Genomic DNA, 13,573 nt, shown 5'->3' on the forward strand with positions numbered 1-13,573 from the left:
CAACCTCGATCATGGATCCACACCAATAGATGGTACATCAGTAGATCCACAACCTCAGTTGCGTCCAGGCAGTCAACCCGTCAACCCATCAACACACACACACACACACACACACACACACACACACACACACACACACACACACACACACACACACACACACACACACACACACACACACACACACGAAGCACAGGCATTATCCAAGCAAGAATTTCAGCAATTATATAATTTCCCACCAGTATGTTCTTCATGTCAAAAAATAAAATTTCAAATCACGAAAGAGAGGCATATCAATAATCACAGTAAAATGAGGCCATGCTAGGCATTCAAATCTCATTACATTAGCCCATGATGTTGGGATTCTCGGTTCAAAACCCACATGCTGTGCTGCTTTGTCCACTGCCATCCAATGTCCTCGTAAGTCATTTAAAAGTACAATGACGTGTTTTTATGTCTTTGTCATGCATGCAATTATGTACAAGCATCTCCATGAGATATATTATCACTGTTCTTAAAGAAAGATGCAATTCGCTTCCTTTTTGAGTGGACAACTCTATTATACCATCGGTCTCACCCTGAAACAAGCAGGCATCGAATGTGTGAAACTCCCGTGCGGATATCTTGAGAAACAGAGGTGACATCACTGCATTTTTTAGGATGCCATCCCCTTGCTGGGATGCCATCAAACCCTATCCCTTGCTCGGACGCCATAAATGCCCTCAAGGAATAGAGTGTGTCCTACACAGCCCTGTATCGAGGCGATGGAATATCAGGCGAAATAAACTGTTTGTGGGCAAGTCCCATGCAATGTGATGGTGAAACAAACCCAAGGTGACACTTGAGTGATAACTCAGCAACAGTGAAGCCAATTGATCCGTATTGGCATGGGTGAATGGCTACGTTGTGTGACTGGCTTTACACAGCAACGGGGAATGCAAACTACTATCCTTCGTCTCAAATATTGTGGGTAGAAATGTTTCCAGCAGATTGACAATTTCTAAATTTTACATTCAGATGTAAAATTGACCATTCAAATGGCCGACCGCGTGCCTCGTGGTTGCAGCAGGCTGATCGGCATTTCAAGGAGATAGGGATGGGCTAGGCATCAGCCTGGGGGATGGCCGGACGGAGGCCCCTGGAGTACCGTCGGAAAGTGGATGCGGCGACGCGCTGCTCCGGTGCATGCTCCCATACCTGACCTGACATTCAGATAACACTCATGGAGGAGCCTGTACTCATGCATATATCTACCATATAAAACACAAGGTTAGTTTGAGTGTTTGTACAGATGTTTGTCTCCCTTTATAAGGGTGAGTTTTAAAGGCCAATCTTTTGTGACACACAAATGTGTGTTCACTACGGTCTATTTTTAAGGATAAAACAAACTCGAAAAACATTTTCCATAAAAGAGTAATTATGTCTCTTCTATTGGAATTGTAGATGGTGGCTTGCAAACCGAGTCTCAAGGGCGGTGTACAGAAACGTTTTTTGAAAAATAATAAATACAAGACGCAGGGAGGTGAAATTCGCTGCACATGATGTGCAATGCCCGTAGAGTAAAAAGAGTGTTCATTTACCGCTGTAGGATGTCTAATAAATAAAGAAGAAATGAGCACACCTGACACTAGGCCGAGGCTTCAGACTTTGGCACGCTCACGAGGCTGCACCGTCGAATAAACAGTTCCACCCCGTCATTATTGACGGGCATTTTACTAGTCGATTACTTAAAGGGGAAGAGTCCGTCCATGTGTCAAGAAGAAGCAGACCTTTAATGTAGGTGTAGAGGTTCCTGTTATTATGGAGTAATAATGAAAATAGTACCGTTGCAAAAGTAATAATAGATTTACTTGGAACAAAAATTAGTGTCTGATTAATCATAAGGATACTAGTTTTAAAAGCCCTCTTCTGGGATTGAAGAAGCGGGAATAGGAGCTTAATGCAGCGGGTCCAACAGCAACATTTATTATTCTACGACAGCAGGAACCCTTTAGAAGGTGCCGGAAGGAGCACACAAAATTATATACAGTATACAACCCTGGTGTTGGGCTAGCGGCTAGGGTGCCGGCTTAGGATCCTAGGATCCTGGGTTCTAATCCCGGTCAATCGCTGAATTAACACCAGGGGGGTTGACTCAGCCTGTCATCCTTCCGAGGTCGGCCAATTGAGTACCAGTTCACTGGTAATTCCCCGTTTGTCGTTAAAGGCGGTAAAAAGGGTTGGCGTCAGGAAGGGCATCCGGCCGTAAAACATTGCTTCAAAAAGGGGACCAAACAACAACAACCACGGTTCCCAAAAAAGGCCAACCCCCGCTTTGCGGGGAAAAATGGCCTCTAAAGGTTGTTATTTTTTTATATATATATATATATATAGTAATACTTCTTGAAGCAATATAAAAATATGTAAACGTACACAGAAGGAGCACACCACCACCAACAACAACAACAACAACAACAACAACGTGTTATAACAGATGAATCTTTCGCATGTTTCACTTCATTTTACATACTCATCGAGATTCACAGATAGACATACAATATGTTTGTGAAGTACAACATGCTGTCTTGGGATTAAACCCATTAGCGAAGCGACGGGTGATAAAAGCACAACCAGCATATTGGATTTGATCTCAGCATCATGAGCGAGATGGAGACTGCCAATAACAACACGAGTACATACTCTTGACAGAATGTGGGGGCGATCACAACAAGTCATGATGGCTTAAAGCCTAATCCGAGCTATTCCACGAGCCTCGATCACGGAAACAAAAAAACAATGCTCTAACTAATCTTGGACAGATCGCCACTCCTTCACAGGGCGTGGAAATGTCCATTGAGCAATCGTGGGACGTGAACCCACACCAGTGAAGGCAATGCGATAAAAAGGCTTTAACCACTCAACCACGAATCCACATCGAGATGACAGACAGGCCAATCCAAATAATGCAAAACTCCTTGAAAGTCCATACCCTCCGCCCGCCAAGCTTACTTGGGTCATTTCCCGTAATCTGTAGCACACGTCTTCGGCAAGCATGGCTGCGATGCCATCTGCCAGGCCACTGATGCCAACACTTTCTGCCATCGTCTTGATGGAGTCTTTGGGAATTTCAGCAAATCTTTTGTCATCTTTGTCGGTCATCTTCCTGCTTTCGAAACCCTGTTTGAGTGCAGAAGGTGTATGGCGAACAAGTATGCAGAGCATAAAATAGCATAAGCGTCAAACAGCATTGGAATGCTCCATCTTCATATTTCAAGAGAATGTCTACCTGTATTGTTTTCATAAGAGACAATTGTGCCCAAAGTTGGATTTATGACTCAAAATCCTGTTTCTAAAAAAAAACAAAAAACTCAGGAACTTTGTCTATTGGCAAGCAATGGCTTTGAAATTCATGTGGCAATACATTGATGTCTACCAATGTATTTGTCACGAGTGTCACCACCTCCATCTTCCCAACACCCACTCTCCCCTTCCAGGGAAGGTGGTCCGAGCGCACATGCTCTGCAACTCGGCTTACCCGGGGGCAGGAGGGTAAGCAGACGTCCAAACCCCAAAAAAAAAATCAAGGAAAATGGGCAACACTCTCCAACAAAAACACATTACCGGGGTGGCTGCCTGGCAATCTGCTACCAACCAGGTCCACCCGTGACAATGTGCACTAAACTATACCCACCTACACGGCCCAGCTCAGGTCACTAAAGGTCAGGGTAGTTTAAGGTTGAGATAGACTTTGTATTGTAGAACAGTAAAAATAGTAGATCAATGCTGAAATTTAGTGCAATGCTGTCAATCAATCAATCAATGCTGCTGTTGAGAAAGTTCTACAAGAAGTGACATTGATAGTCGTCAAATTACTCTGGATAAAACTGTGCTGGTGGCCAACATAGTCACATGGGCTGTGCAACAGAAGTGTAACATTTATAGTGAAGAAGAATATCAAACCAGATAATAACTACCAAAGTGTTGGAGCAACTATCGGGGATGACTCTTGGCAGTGCTTGTACCCCTTAACGCAAGTCAGGGCCAAATATTCCCCATTCTTCCCTGCTGCCCGGATTCACCAGGGCAGCGCAGTCACAGTCAGAGTGGCCATCGGTCCCCATGGATCGGCCCTTTCCCTCTGGTCTCTGTCTGTCTCTGTTTCTCCAACTCTCGTGACCCTGACTTCGTGAAGTTGGAGGTACACCATCCTGGATGTAGGGGCTCTCTAGGTCGCTCCTGGGAGATCGATCGGCTGTCTCCGTGCCGCGGGCTTGTTCGAGAGAACTGTCCAGGGCAATAGAACAACAACAACCAAAGTGATGGAAACGTGCCATTTTAACAAGATTGTGCCATGTGATGCCACCTGAGCCTATAGTTTCATGCCAGAGCCGAAGCGAGTCACCAGGGAGAGGAGACCTAGTTCCACACCACCCCAAAAAATAACGGTTCAGTCATCAGCTGGAACTGTTATGGTGATCGAGTTTACGGATGTGTTACGCAATGAAGTGAGACAAATATGCAGACAACGACCGGGTACGCTGTCTCGGGGAGTGGTGACTTTGCTGCACGACAATGCTCACCCTAACACTTTACCAGAGATGCGTTGGGAAGTCCTAAATTATGCCCCATGCAGTCCAGACTTGTCATCTAGTGATTTTCATCTCTTCGGAACACTCAAGGAACATCTGGGGGGCACCAAGCTGACCGATCGAGAGGACGTCACCATCAAAGCATCCATCCTGAATCGGTTGTGCACCCGTCCCAAAGGATTCTACGCGGACGGCATCAAGGGGGTACCGCATCGATGGGACGAATGTGCTCGTGTATCAGGGAAATACCTCGAGAAGTAGATTAGGTACTTCATTCACATCAACCTTGAACTACCTTCATCGAGAAAGACATCTGTGTACCCTACTACGAGCTACCCGAGACTCATGGAGCATCGTCCAAACCCAAGAAGCCCTTATATACGCCATGCATAATGTGTCCGATTGGTGAGATCCAAAGTGAATTTGTACTTCTTGGTCTTTTCCAAATTGGTCAATGAAGGTGATCTGTTGGGTCGATGGACAATCTCAAATTTCTTTAACAAACAAGATAAACTATAGCAGTGATATAGCCTCCCTAGATATGCCTACCAGAGGTAGTGGACTGGTGGTGCCACCAAATGGGAGCATAGCCTCCCTAGATATGCTTACCCAAGGTGCTGGACTGGTGGTGCCACCAAATGGGACCATAGCCTCCCTAGATATGCCTACCAGAGGTGGTGGACTGGTGATGGCACCAATTGGGAGCATAGCCTCCCTAGATATGCCTACCAGAGGTGGTGGACTGGTGATGGCACCAATTGGGAGCATAGCCTCCCTAGATATGCTTACCCAAGGTGGTGGACTGGTGGTGCCACCAAATGGGAGCATAGCCTCCCTAGATATGCCTACCAGAGGTGGTGGACTGGTGTTGGCACCAATTGGGAGCATAGCCTCCCTAGATATGCCTACCTGAGGTGGTGGACTGGTTGTGCCACTAATTGGTCCCTATATATGCCTACCCGAGGTGGTGGACTGGTGGTACCACCAAATGGGAGCATAGCCTCCCTATATATGCCTACCCGAGGTGGTGGACTGGTTGTGCCACTAATTGGTCCCTAGATATGCCTACCCGAGGTGGTGGACTGGTTGTGCCACTAATTGGTCCCTAGATATGCCTACGTGAGGTGGTGGACTGGTGGTGCCACCAATTGGTCCCTAGATATGCCTACCCAAGATGGTGGACTGGTGGTGCCACCAATTGGTCCCTAGATATGCCTACCTGAGGTGGTGGACTGGTGGTGCCACGAATTGGTCCCTAGATATGCCTACGTGAGGTGGTGGACTGGTGGTGCCACCAATTGGTCACTACATATGCCTACCCGAGGTGGTGAACTGCTGGTGCAGCCAATTTGGAGCATCGCCTCCCTAGATATGCCTGCCCAAGGTGGTGGAGTGGTGGTGCCACCAATTGGTCCCTAGATATGCCTGCCCAAGGTGGTGGAGTGGTGGTGCCACCAATTGGTCCTTAGATTTGCCTACCCGAGGTGGACTGGTGCTGCCACCAATTGGTCCCTGGATATGCCTACCCAAGGTGGTGGACTGGTTGTGCCACCAATTGGTCCCTAGATATGCCTACACGAGGTGGTGGACTGGTTGTGCCACCAATTGGGAGCATAGCCTCCCTAGATATGCCTACCCGAGGTGGTGGACTGGTTGTGCCACTAACTGGTCCCTAGATATGCCTACGCGAGGTGGTGGCCTGGTGGTGCCACCAATTGGTCCCTAGATATGCCTACCCAAGATGGTGGACTGGTGGTGTCACCAATTGGTCCCTAGATATGCCTACCCGAGGTGGTGGACTGGTGGTGCCACGAATTGGTCCCTAGATATGCCTACGTGAGGTGGTGGACTGGTGGTGCCACCAATTGGTCACTACATATGCCTACCCGAGGTGGTGAACTGCTGGTGCCGCCAATTGGGAGCATCGCCTCCCTAGATATGCCTGCCCAAGGTGGTGGAGTGGTGGTGTCACCAATTGGTCCCTAGATATGCCTGCCCAAGGTGGTGGAGTGGTGGTGCCACCAATTGTTCCCTAGATATGCCTACCCGAGGTGGACTGGTGCTGCCACCAATTGGTCCCTGGATATGCCTACCCAAGGTGGTGGACTGGTTGTGCCACCAATTGGTCCCTAGATATGCCTACACGAGGTGGTGGACTGGTGGTGCCACCAATTGGTCCCTAAATATGCCTACACGAGGTGGTGGACTGGTGGTGCCACCAATTGGTCCCTATATATGCCTACCCGAGGTGATGGACTGGTGGTGCCACCAATTGGGGGTGGGATTGGTCAACGTCACCTCCCCCAGCCCCCACCCTGTGCACGTACGTTAACGCTCTTGTACAGAAACACTGTGCTCTACTGTAGTGGTGAGAGTGAGGCAACAACCTGTGCTTCATGAGCGAATGTACAAGACCACAGAAGGCCATTAACCGAAATTTGTAACAAAAATAGATTTCCGTGTTCGGTTCATCAAGCAAATTACTCCACAGTCGTTTAAAAAGACGTGGGAGCTGACGGCGTCATTATGCTCGCCGTCGTTAGACACAATCGGCGCGGACAAGATACGGGTTCGTGAGAGCCGGACGACCGGGGACAGCCTGAAGGGTTTGTCGATTGCGCGCCAGCTTGTCAGACAGGGACGGCCGGAGGTCGCGTCTGTCGATACGGGAGGTCGGACAACGCGCATGCGCCCGTCGCCATGGCGGAGCCACCGCCGGGCCCTGCACCGCTCGACCCTGACGTAAAGACACAGTTCAGTACCCGGGAGGGGACGTACCGTCTGCTCGCTCTGTCCGAGTACAGCAGGCCCAATCGGGTTCCCTTGTCCACGCAAGCCTCGAACCCTGTCCGAGTGTCCTTCGCCAACGTCGACGACCACTCGGATTCCGGGGAGCGCATCTGTTTCAACGTGGGCCGGGAGTTGTACTTCTACATCTACAAAGGAGTCCGCAAGGTACGGACCGACGGACGCTCCCAGCGCGGTCTGTCTTGTCTTAATCTCTCGGTCGGTTTCTTGTCCGAGTGCGAGAGAGAATGTTTCAAACCAGAGAACCATTCACCGTTCGCCACACTTTGGCGCCACCAAGCGGCGTCTCCGCATAAAGACACTTTTCTGATGTAAGAAACAAAACCTGTACTGTAGTCTGTACATGACTGTTTAATTATTACGTACACAAATACCACATGTTTGAACCATCATCTTTGCGATCCACCAGCGCGCAAAGCTTTCATCATTATTCATTGCGCAGTCTACATATTACGTATGCAAATATGGCGGATCATCCGAAACGATTCCCCATATTTTATATCATCCCCACTTATTCATGTGTTTCGACGACTTGTGGAACAATTCCTAGATGGTCTTCAATTGAAGACCATCTAGGAATTGTTCCACAAGTCGTCGACAATATTGACAATATATTCAATCTCACTCTTCCATCTTTCCTCCAGGATCTCAAGTTGGCAGTGCTCCCCCCCCCCACCCTCACCCCCTCCCCCCCCCACCCTCACCCCCTCCCCCCCCCACCCTCACCCCCTCCCCCCCCACCCTCACCCCCTCCCCCCCCCCCCCCACCCTCACCCCCTCCCCCATGTGCAAAGCTAGGCACCAAACCGTTAATCCGTTAATCGTCAATGAACGAAGTTAACTTTTTCGTTAACGATTTAACTTTTAAGTTAACTTTGAAAATCATTATCGGACTAACTAACTTCCGTTACATTTAACTTCCGTTAACTCAAGTCCGCTAACCCAAAAAATTCATGGTCTACCCGGCTTGTGGGAGGGATCGGCTTGTGGGAGGGATCTAAGCACGGGCAGCCCGGTCCGCGCAGGAACTCCGTTTATTTTTCTGGGTCCCTTGGGACAACCAACAACAACAACCATGCAGTTGCTTCTCAATTGCAGGTGCAGGCACTTCAAACATACATTACAGTTTGATTTGGAACGATCGGCTTGGCGAGCTATATCAATCTGAATGGTAATGAACGCGCCACTGTGCTGTGCTATAGTGTGCTGTACTGTGCTTTAGTGTGCTATAGTGTGCTATAGTGTGCTATAGTGTGCTATTGTAGCAGTTACCGGAAGCATTACACAATCCCCTTGCACCGGCCGATGACGTAACCGGCGGGCGGTCACTTGCCCGGGCTCGTCCGGACTTGCCCGGACTTGCCTTGCCCGGGCGGACACTTGGTTTGCATACCACGCCCCGTTGAGAGGCGTGGCTTACTGATTTGCATACCACGCCCCGCCTGAGAGGCATGGCTTTGGTGTGGTGAACTTTGGTTATAAATTGCTGCCCGTGCTATCGGGCTTTTCAGTGCTTTTGAGTTGAGCTAGAAATAAATAGCTCAGTGAAACTTCATTCCTGGTGTTGTCCATTTTGTCCGGCTTTATCGTGAGAGCATAGCTCCACAATTGGTGACCCCTTTTCAAGAACACTGCGATGGAGTCATCTGTAGCTTTGAAGCTCCCTGGCTTTTGGGAATCGCACGCAGCCGTCCGGTTCGCCCAAGCGGATTCTCAATTCGCCCTGCGGAACATTACGGAGGACACGACGCGCTACCACCATGTGGTCTCCGCACTCAACGCCTCCACTGCCGCCCGGGTCCTGAGCTTCCTACAGAACCCGCCGAACGCCGACAAATACGGCGCGCTCAAAGGCCGACTCCTCGGTGCGTTTGGACTCACGGAGACCGAACGCGCGCGCCAATTGCTCGGCCTCCCGGAGCTGGGTGAGGCCCGTCCATCCGAACGCATGGACCACATGCTTGCTCTACTCGGCGACCACAGCCCAGATTTCCTCTTCCGCGAGCTGTTCCTCTGGCAGCTACCCGGGCAGGTACGATTAGCTTTGGCTAATTCGCCCATCACGGACCCTCGCGCCCTGGCCAAGGAGGCCGATAAGTTTTTCTCGGCCAGGCGACACGTCGGAGCGGCCGCCTGGAACCCTGGGCCGACCGAGGCAACGCCCGCACCATGACCGGCGCCACCACCGGCCGAGTTAGCGCCACTGGCGGCAGCGGCCGCCACGACGCCCCGTCGACCGAACCCGACGCGACCGCCGGAGCCTCCACCAGAGCGGACCATGTCCTACTACCACGCCAGGTTCGGGCAGAAGGCCAGAATGTGCCGCCCACCATGCACTTTCGGCAGGTCGGGAAACGACCAGGCCGGCGCTCGCTGCCTGCCATGAGCGTCGGCCATTCAGGCAGCCTTCTGTTTATTACGGACACAGCGTCTGGGCGGCGTTTTTTGTGCGACACCGGCGCTCAGCTGAGCGTGATACCCGCCTTGGTGCAGGACAAACAGGCCGCGCTTTGCGGCCCTGCCTTGGTCGCCGCAAACGGCTCCTCCATCCGCACCTTCGGTTCGCGCAGTGTCGCATTCTGCTTCGGGGGCCAGCGCTTCAGGTGGGACTTCATCACGGCGAACGTACCCATGGCCTTGCTGGGTGCAGATTTTCTTTGCGCGCATGGGCTTTTGGTTGACGTCAAACGGCGTCGGCTCATCAACACGAAGACCTTCAGCTCGCTCGCTTGCTCATTGAGCGGCTCCGCACCAACCAAGCTAGCCTGCGCTCTCCCGGCCGCGGACGATTTCACCCGCCTACTCGCCGAGTTTCCCGCCCTCACACAGCCGACGTTTTCGGCCGTCGCCGTCAAACACGGCTTCGAACACCACATCCCGACCACAGGTCCACCGGTCTACGCCAGGGCTCGTCGCCTCAACCTGGCCAAACTCGCCGTGGCGAAGGCGGAATTCGACGCGCTGGAGCGATTGGGCATTGTGTGGCGCTCGAACAGCGCGTGGGCCTTGCCCCTGCACATCGTGCCCAAACTGAGTGGCGGATGGCGACCATGCGGCGATTACCGCCGCCTCAACGACGCCACCACCCCCGACCGGTACCCGATACCACATATACAGGACTTTTCCGCCCGTTTGGCGGGGCGGGTGATCTTTTCCAAGGTCGACCTCATTCGGGGCTACCACCAGGTACCCGTCCGGCCGGCCGACGTGCCGAAGACGGCGATAATTACACCTTTTGGCCTCTTCGAGTTCCTTCGCATGCCGTTCGGCCTTAAGAAGTGCGCGGCCTTAAGAAGCCTTAAGAAGTGAATGAGGTGCGCGGTGGATGAGGTGCGCGGCCCAGGCCTTCCAACGGCTGATGCACAGCGTGCTGCGCGACCTCACCTTCCTTTTCGTCTACTTGAACGACATTCTCCTCGCCAGCACTTCCCGGGCGGAGCACCTCATCCACCTGCGCACGCTTTTTGAGCACCTCGGCCAGCATGGCCTCATCATCAACCCGGCGAAATGCCAGTTTGGCGTAATGACCGTCGACTTCCTGGGGCACCGCATCACGAAGCGCGGGGCCGTTCCGCTGCCAACCAAGGTGGAGGCAGTCACAAGTTTCCCGCGCCCCCGCTCCATCAAGGCCCTACAGGAATTTTTGGGAATGGTAAATTTCTACCACCGGTTCGTGGCTCGCGCCGCCCAACTCATGCGCCCCCTGTACGAAGCCCTCCGGCGCAAGCTGGCCAAGAACGACGTCGCCTGGACCAAAGAGATGGACGAGGCGTTCACGGGCGCTAAGCAGGCCCTCGCCAACGCGACCATGCTGGCGCACCCGGCGCTCGACGCACCCATCGCCCTCACCACGGACGCTTCCGACTATGCGGTGGGTGCCGTGCATGAACAGTGGGTGAACGGGGTTTGGCAACCGCTGGCCTTCTTCAGCCGACAGCTTCGCCCTCACGAACGCAAGTATAGCGCTTTCGACTGCGAGCTCCTCGGCCTTTACCTGGCCGTTCGCCACTTCCGCCATCTTTTAGAGGGCCGCCCGTTCACGGCGTTTGTGGACCACAAACCCCGGGTCTTCGCCATGGCCAAGGTTACAGAGCCGTGGTCGGCCTGCCAGCAGCGCCACCTCTCCGCCGTGTCCGAATTTACGATGGACATCCGGCACGTCGCGGGCAAGGACAACGCTGTGGCCGATTGCCTCTCCCGGTCCGGCGCGAACGCCGTCCACCTCGGTGTGGACTTCGCCCGCATGGCGGCCGACCAGACCGCCGACCCCACGGTGCAAGCCCTCCTGACAGCGGACACAGGCCTGTGGTTGGCCGACGTCCCCTTTGAGGACACAGGCACAGTTCTCCTGTGCGACATTTCCCTGGGCCAACCTCGCCCCATCGTGCCCACTGGATGGCAGCGGCACATTTTTGACGCCCTCCACGGCCGGAAAGCGTCGCAGAAGCTCGTGGCAGCGAAATTCGTCTGGCACGGGCTCCGTAAGGACGTCCGCGACTTGGCCAATGCCTGTGTCACCTGCCAGCGCGCGAAGGTCCACCGGCACACCCAGGCCCCGTTGGCACCATTCGACGTGCCCACGCGGCGCTTCGACCACATCAATGTGGACCTGGTGGGACTCCTTCCCTCCTCGCGGGGCTTCACGCACCTCCTCACGATGGTGGACAGGACCACCAGGTGGCCGGAGGCCATCCCGCTGGCATTAACAACATCCGCCGATGTGGCGCAGGCCTTCATTGGCACCTGGATTGCCCGTTTCGGCTCCCCCTCGGACATCTCCTCCAACAGAGGCCCGCAGTTCACCTCTGAGCTTTGGGGCGCGGTCGCCCAGGCCTTGGGGGTCAAGCTACACCGCACCACGGCCTACCACCCCCAAGCCAATGGCTTGTGCGAGCGGTTCCACCGCTCGATGAAGGCCGCACTCAGGGCCAGCCTCCAGGACGACGATTGGGCTGACAGGCTCCCGTGGGTCCTATTGGGCCTCCGAACTGCCCCTAAAGAGGACCTCCAGGCTTCCACCGCCGAGCTGGTGTACGGCCAGCCACTGCGCGTGCCGGGCGAGTTCATCCCCGACGCCACCGGCCCCTGGTCAATGCTCGCCTGGCTCGCCAATGCTTGGTCCTCCAGGAGGCCGCCAGGAGGTTTGACCCCGTGCCCACGTCCCATCACGGCTGCCCCCAACCCCACGTCCACCCAGCACTTCGCACTGCGGAGTACGTTTTCGTCCGGAATGACGCACACCGGGGACCGCTCCGGCCGCCGTACGATGGACCTTTCTGGGTCCTGAAGAGGGTCGACAAGTCGTTCATCGTGGACATCGGCGGCAAACTGGACCACATCTCCGTGGACCGCCTCAAGCCGGCCCATTTGGACCTCGACCAACCTCCATGGTTGGCCCTTCCTCCACGACGGAGCCGTTCCCCGTCAACCAAGCCCCCCGCCCGACCATCCACCGCCACGCCACCTACCACCCCCACACGAATCGCCAGGGGTCGTTTCGGCCGGGTCATCAAGACCCCCCTCAAACTGACTCTCCCGGTGCAAGTTAATTCTCGGGGGGCGCATGTAGCGGTTACCGGAAGCATTACACAATCCCCTTGCACCGGCCGATGACGTAACCGGCGGGCGGTCACTTGCCCGGGCTCGTCCGGACTTGCCCGGGCTCGTCCGGACTTGCCCGGACTTGCCTTGCCCAGGCGGACACTTGGTTTGCATACCACGCCCCGTTGAGAGGCGTGGCTTACCGATTTGCATACCACGCCGTGCCTGAGAGGCGTGGCTTTGGTGTGGTGAACTTTGATTATAAATTGCCGCCGGATTATAAATTGCACCGGCTATCGGGCTTTGCAGTGTTTTTGAGTTGAGCTAGAAATAAATAGCTCAGTGAAACTTCGTTCCTGGTGTCGTCCATTTTGTCCGGCTTTATCGTGAGAGCATAGCTCCACACTATATAGTGTACTGTACTTATAGTGTGCTATAGTGTACTGTACTATAGTGTGCTGTACTGTGCTATAGTGTGCTGTAATATGCTGTTCTGTACTGTGCTGTTCTGTACTGTACTGTGCTGTGCTGTAGTGTGCTGTGCTGTAATGTGCTGTTCTGTACTGTGCTGTGCTATAGTGTGCTGTAATGTGCTGTTCTGTACTGTGCTGTGTTATAGTGTGCTGTAATGTGCTGTTCTGTACTATGCTGTGCTA

At 53.3% G+C, this 13,573-nt stretch overlaps 2 protein-coding genes across 4 annotated transcripts in view; one reads left to right on the forward strand and one right to left on the reverse strand.

Moving 5' to 3' along the window:
* LOC137413723 (TAF6-like RNA polymerase II p300/CBP-associated factor-associated factor 65 kDa subunit 6L) overlaps positions 1 to 6,879 on the reverse strand; it is a 24,916-nt gene extending 18,037 nt beyond the window's left edge. The window contains exons 1-2 of the mRNA XM_078769156.1: positions 6,812 to 6,879; positions 2,989 to 3,156 (exon numbers count right to left, since the gene is read on the reverse strand). Of these exons, the coding sequence (XP_078625282.1) occupies positions 2,989 to 3,138 (150 nt within the window). The 5' untranslated portion in view covers positions 3,139 to 3,156; positions 6,812 to 6,879. The remainder of the gene's footprint in view (positions 1 to 2,988; positions 3,157 to 6,811) is intronic.
* Positions 6,880 to 6,889: 10 nt separating this feature from the next.
* The window catches only part of LOC137413737 (WD repeat-containing protein 20), a 31,504-nt gene continuing 24,820 nt past the window's right edge, over positions 6,890 to 13,573 (forward strand). Inside the window, exon 1 of one of the 3 annotated variants that reach the window (XM_068099175.2) lies at positions 6,890 to 7,523. In XM_068099175.2, coding sequence (XP_067955276.1) covers positions 7,269 to 7,523 — 255 coding nt within the window. In that variant the 5' untranslated portion in view covers positions 6,890 to 7,268. The remainder of the gene's footprint in view (positions 7,524 to 13,573) is intronic. The other 2 variants (XM_068099182.2, XM_068099185.2) reach the window with 2 other exon arrangements.

This window comes from Myxine glutinosa, unplaced genomic scaffold, assembly GCF_964187855.1.
Source record: "Myxine glutinosa unplaced genomic scaffold, kmMyxGlut1.1 SCAFFOLD_1503, whole genome shotgun sequence".
NCBI classification, from domain to species: domain Eukaryota; kingdom Metazoa; phylum Chordata; class Myxini; order Myxiniformes; family Myxinidae; genus Myxine; species Myxine glutinosa.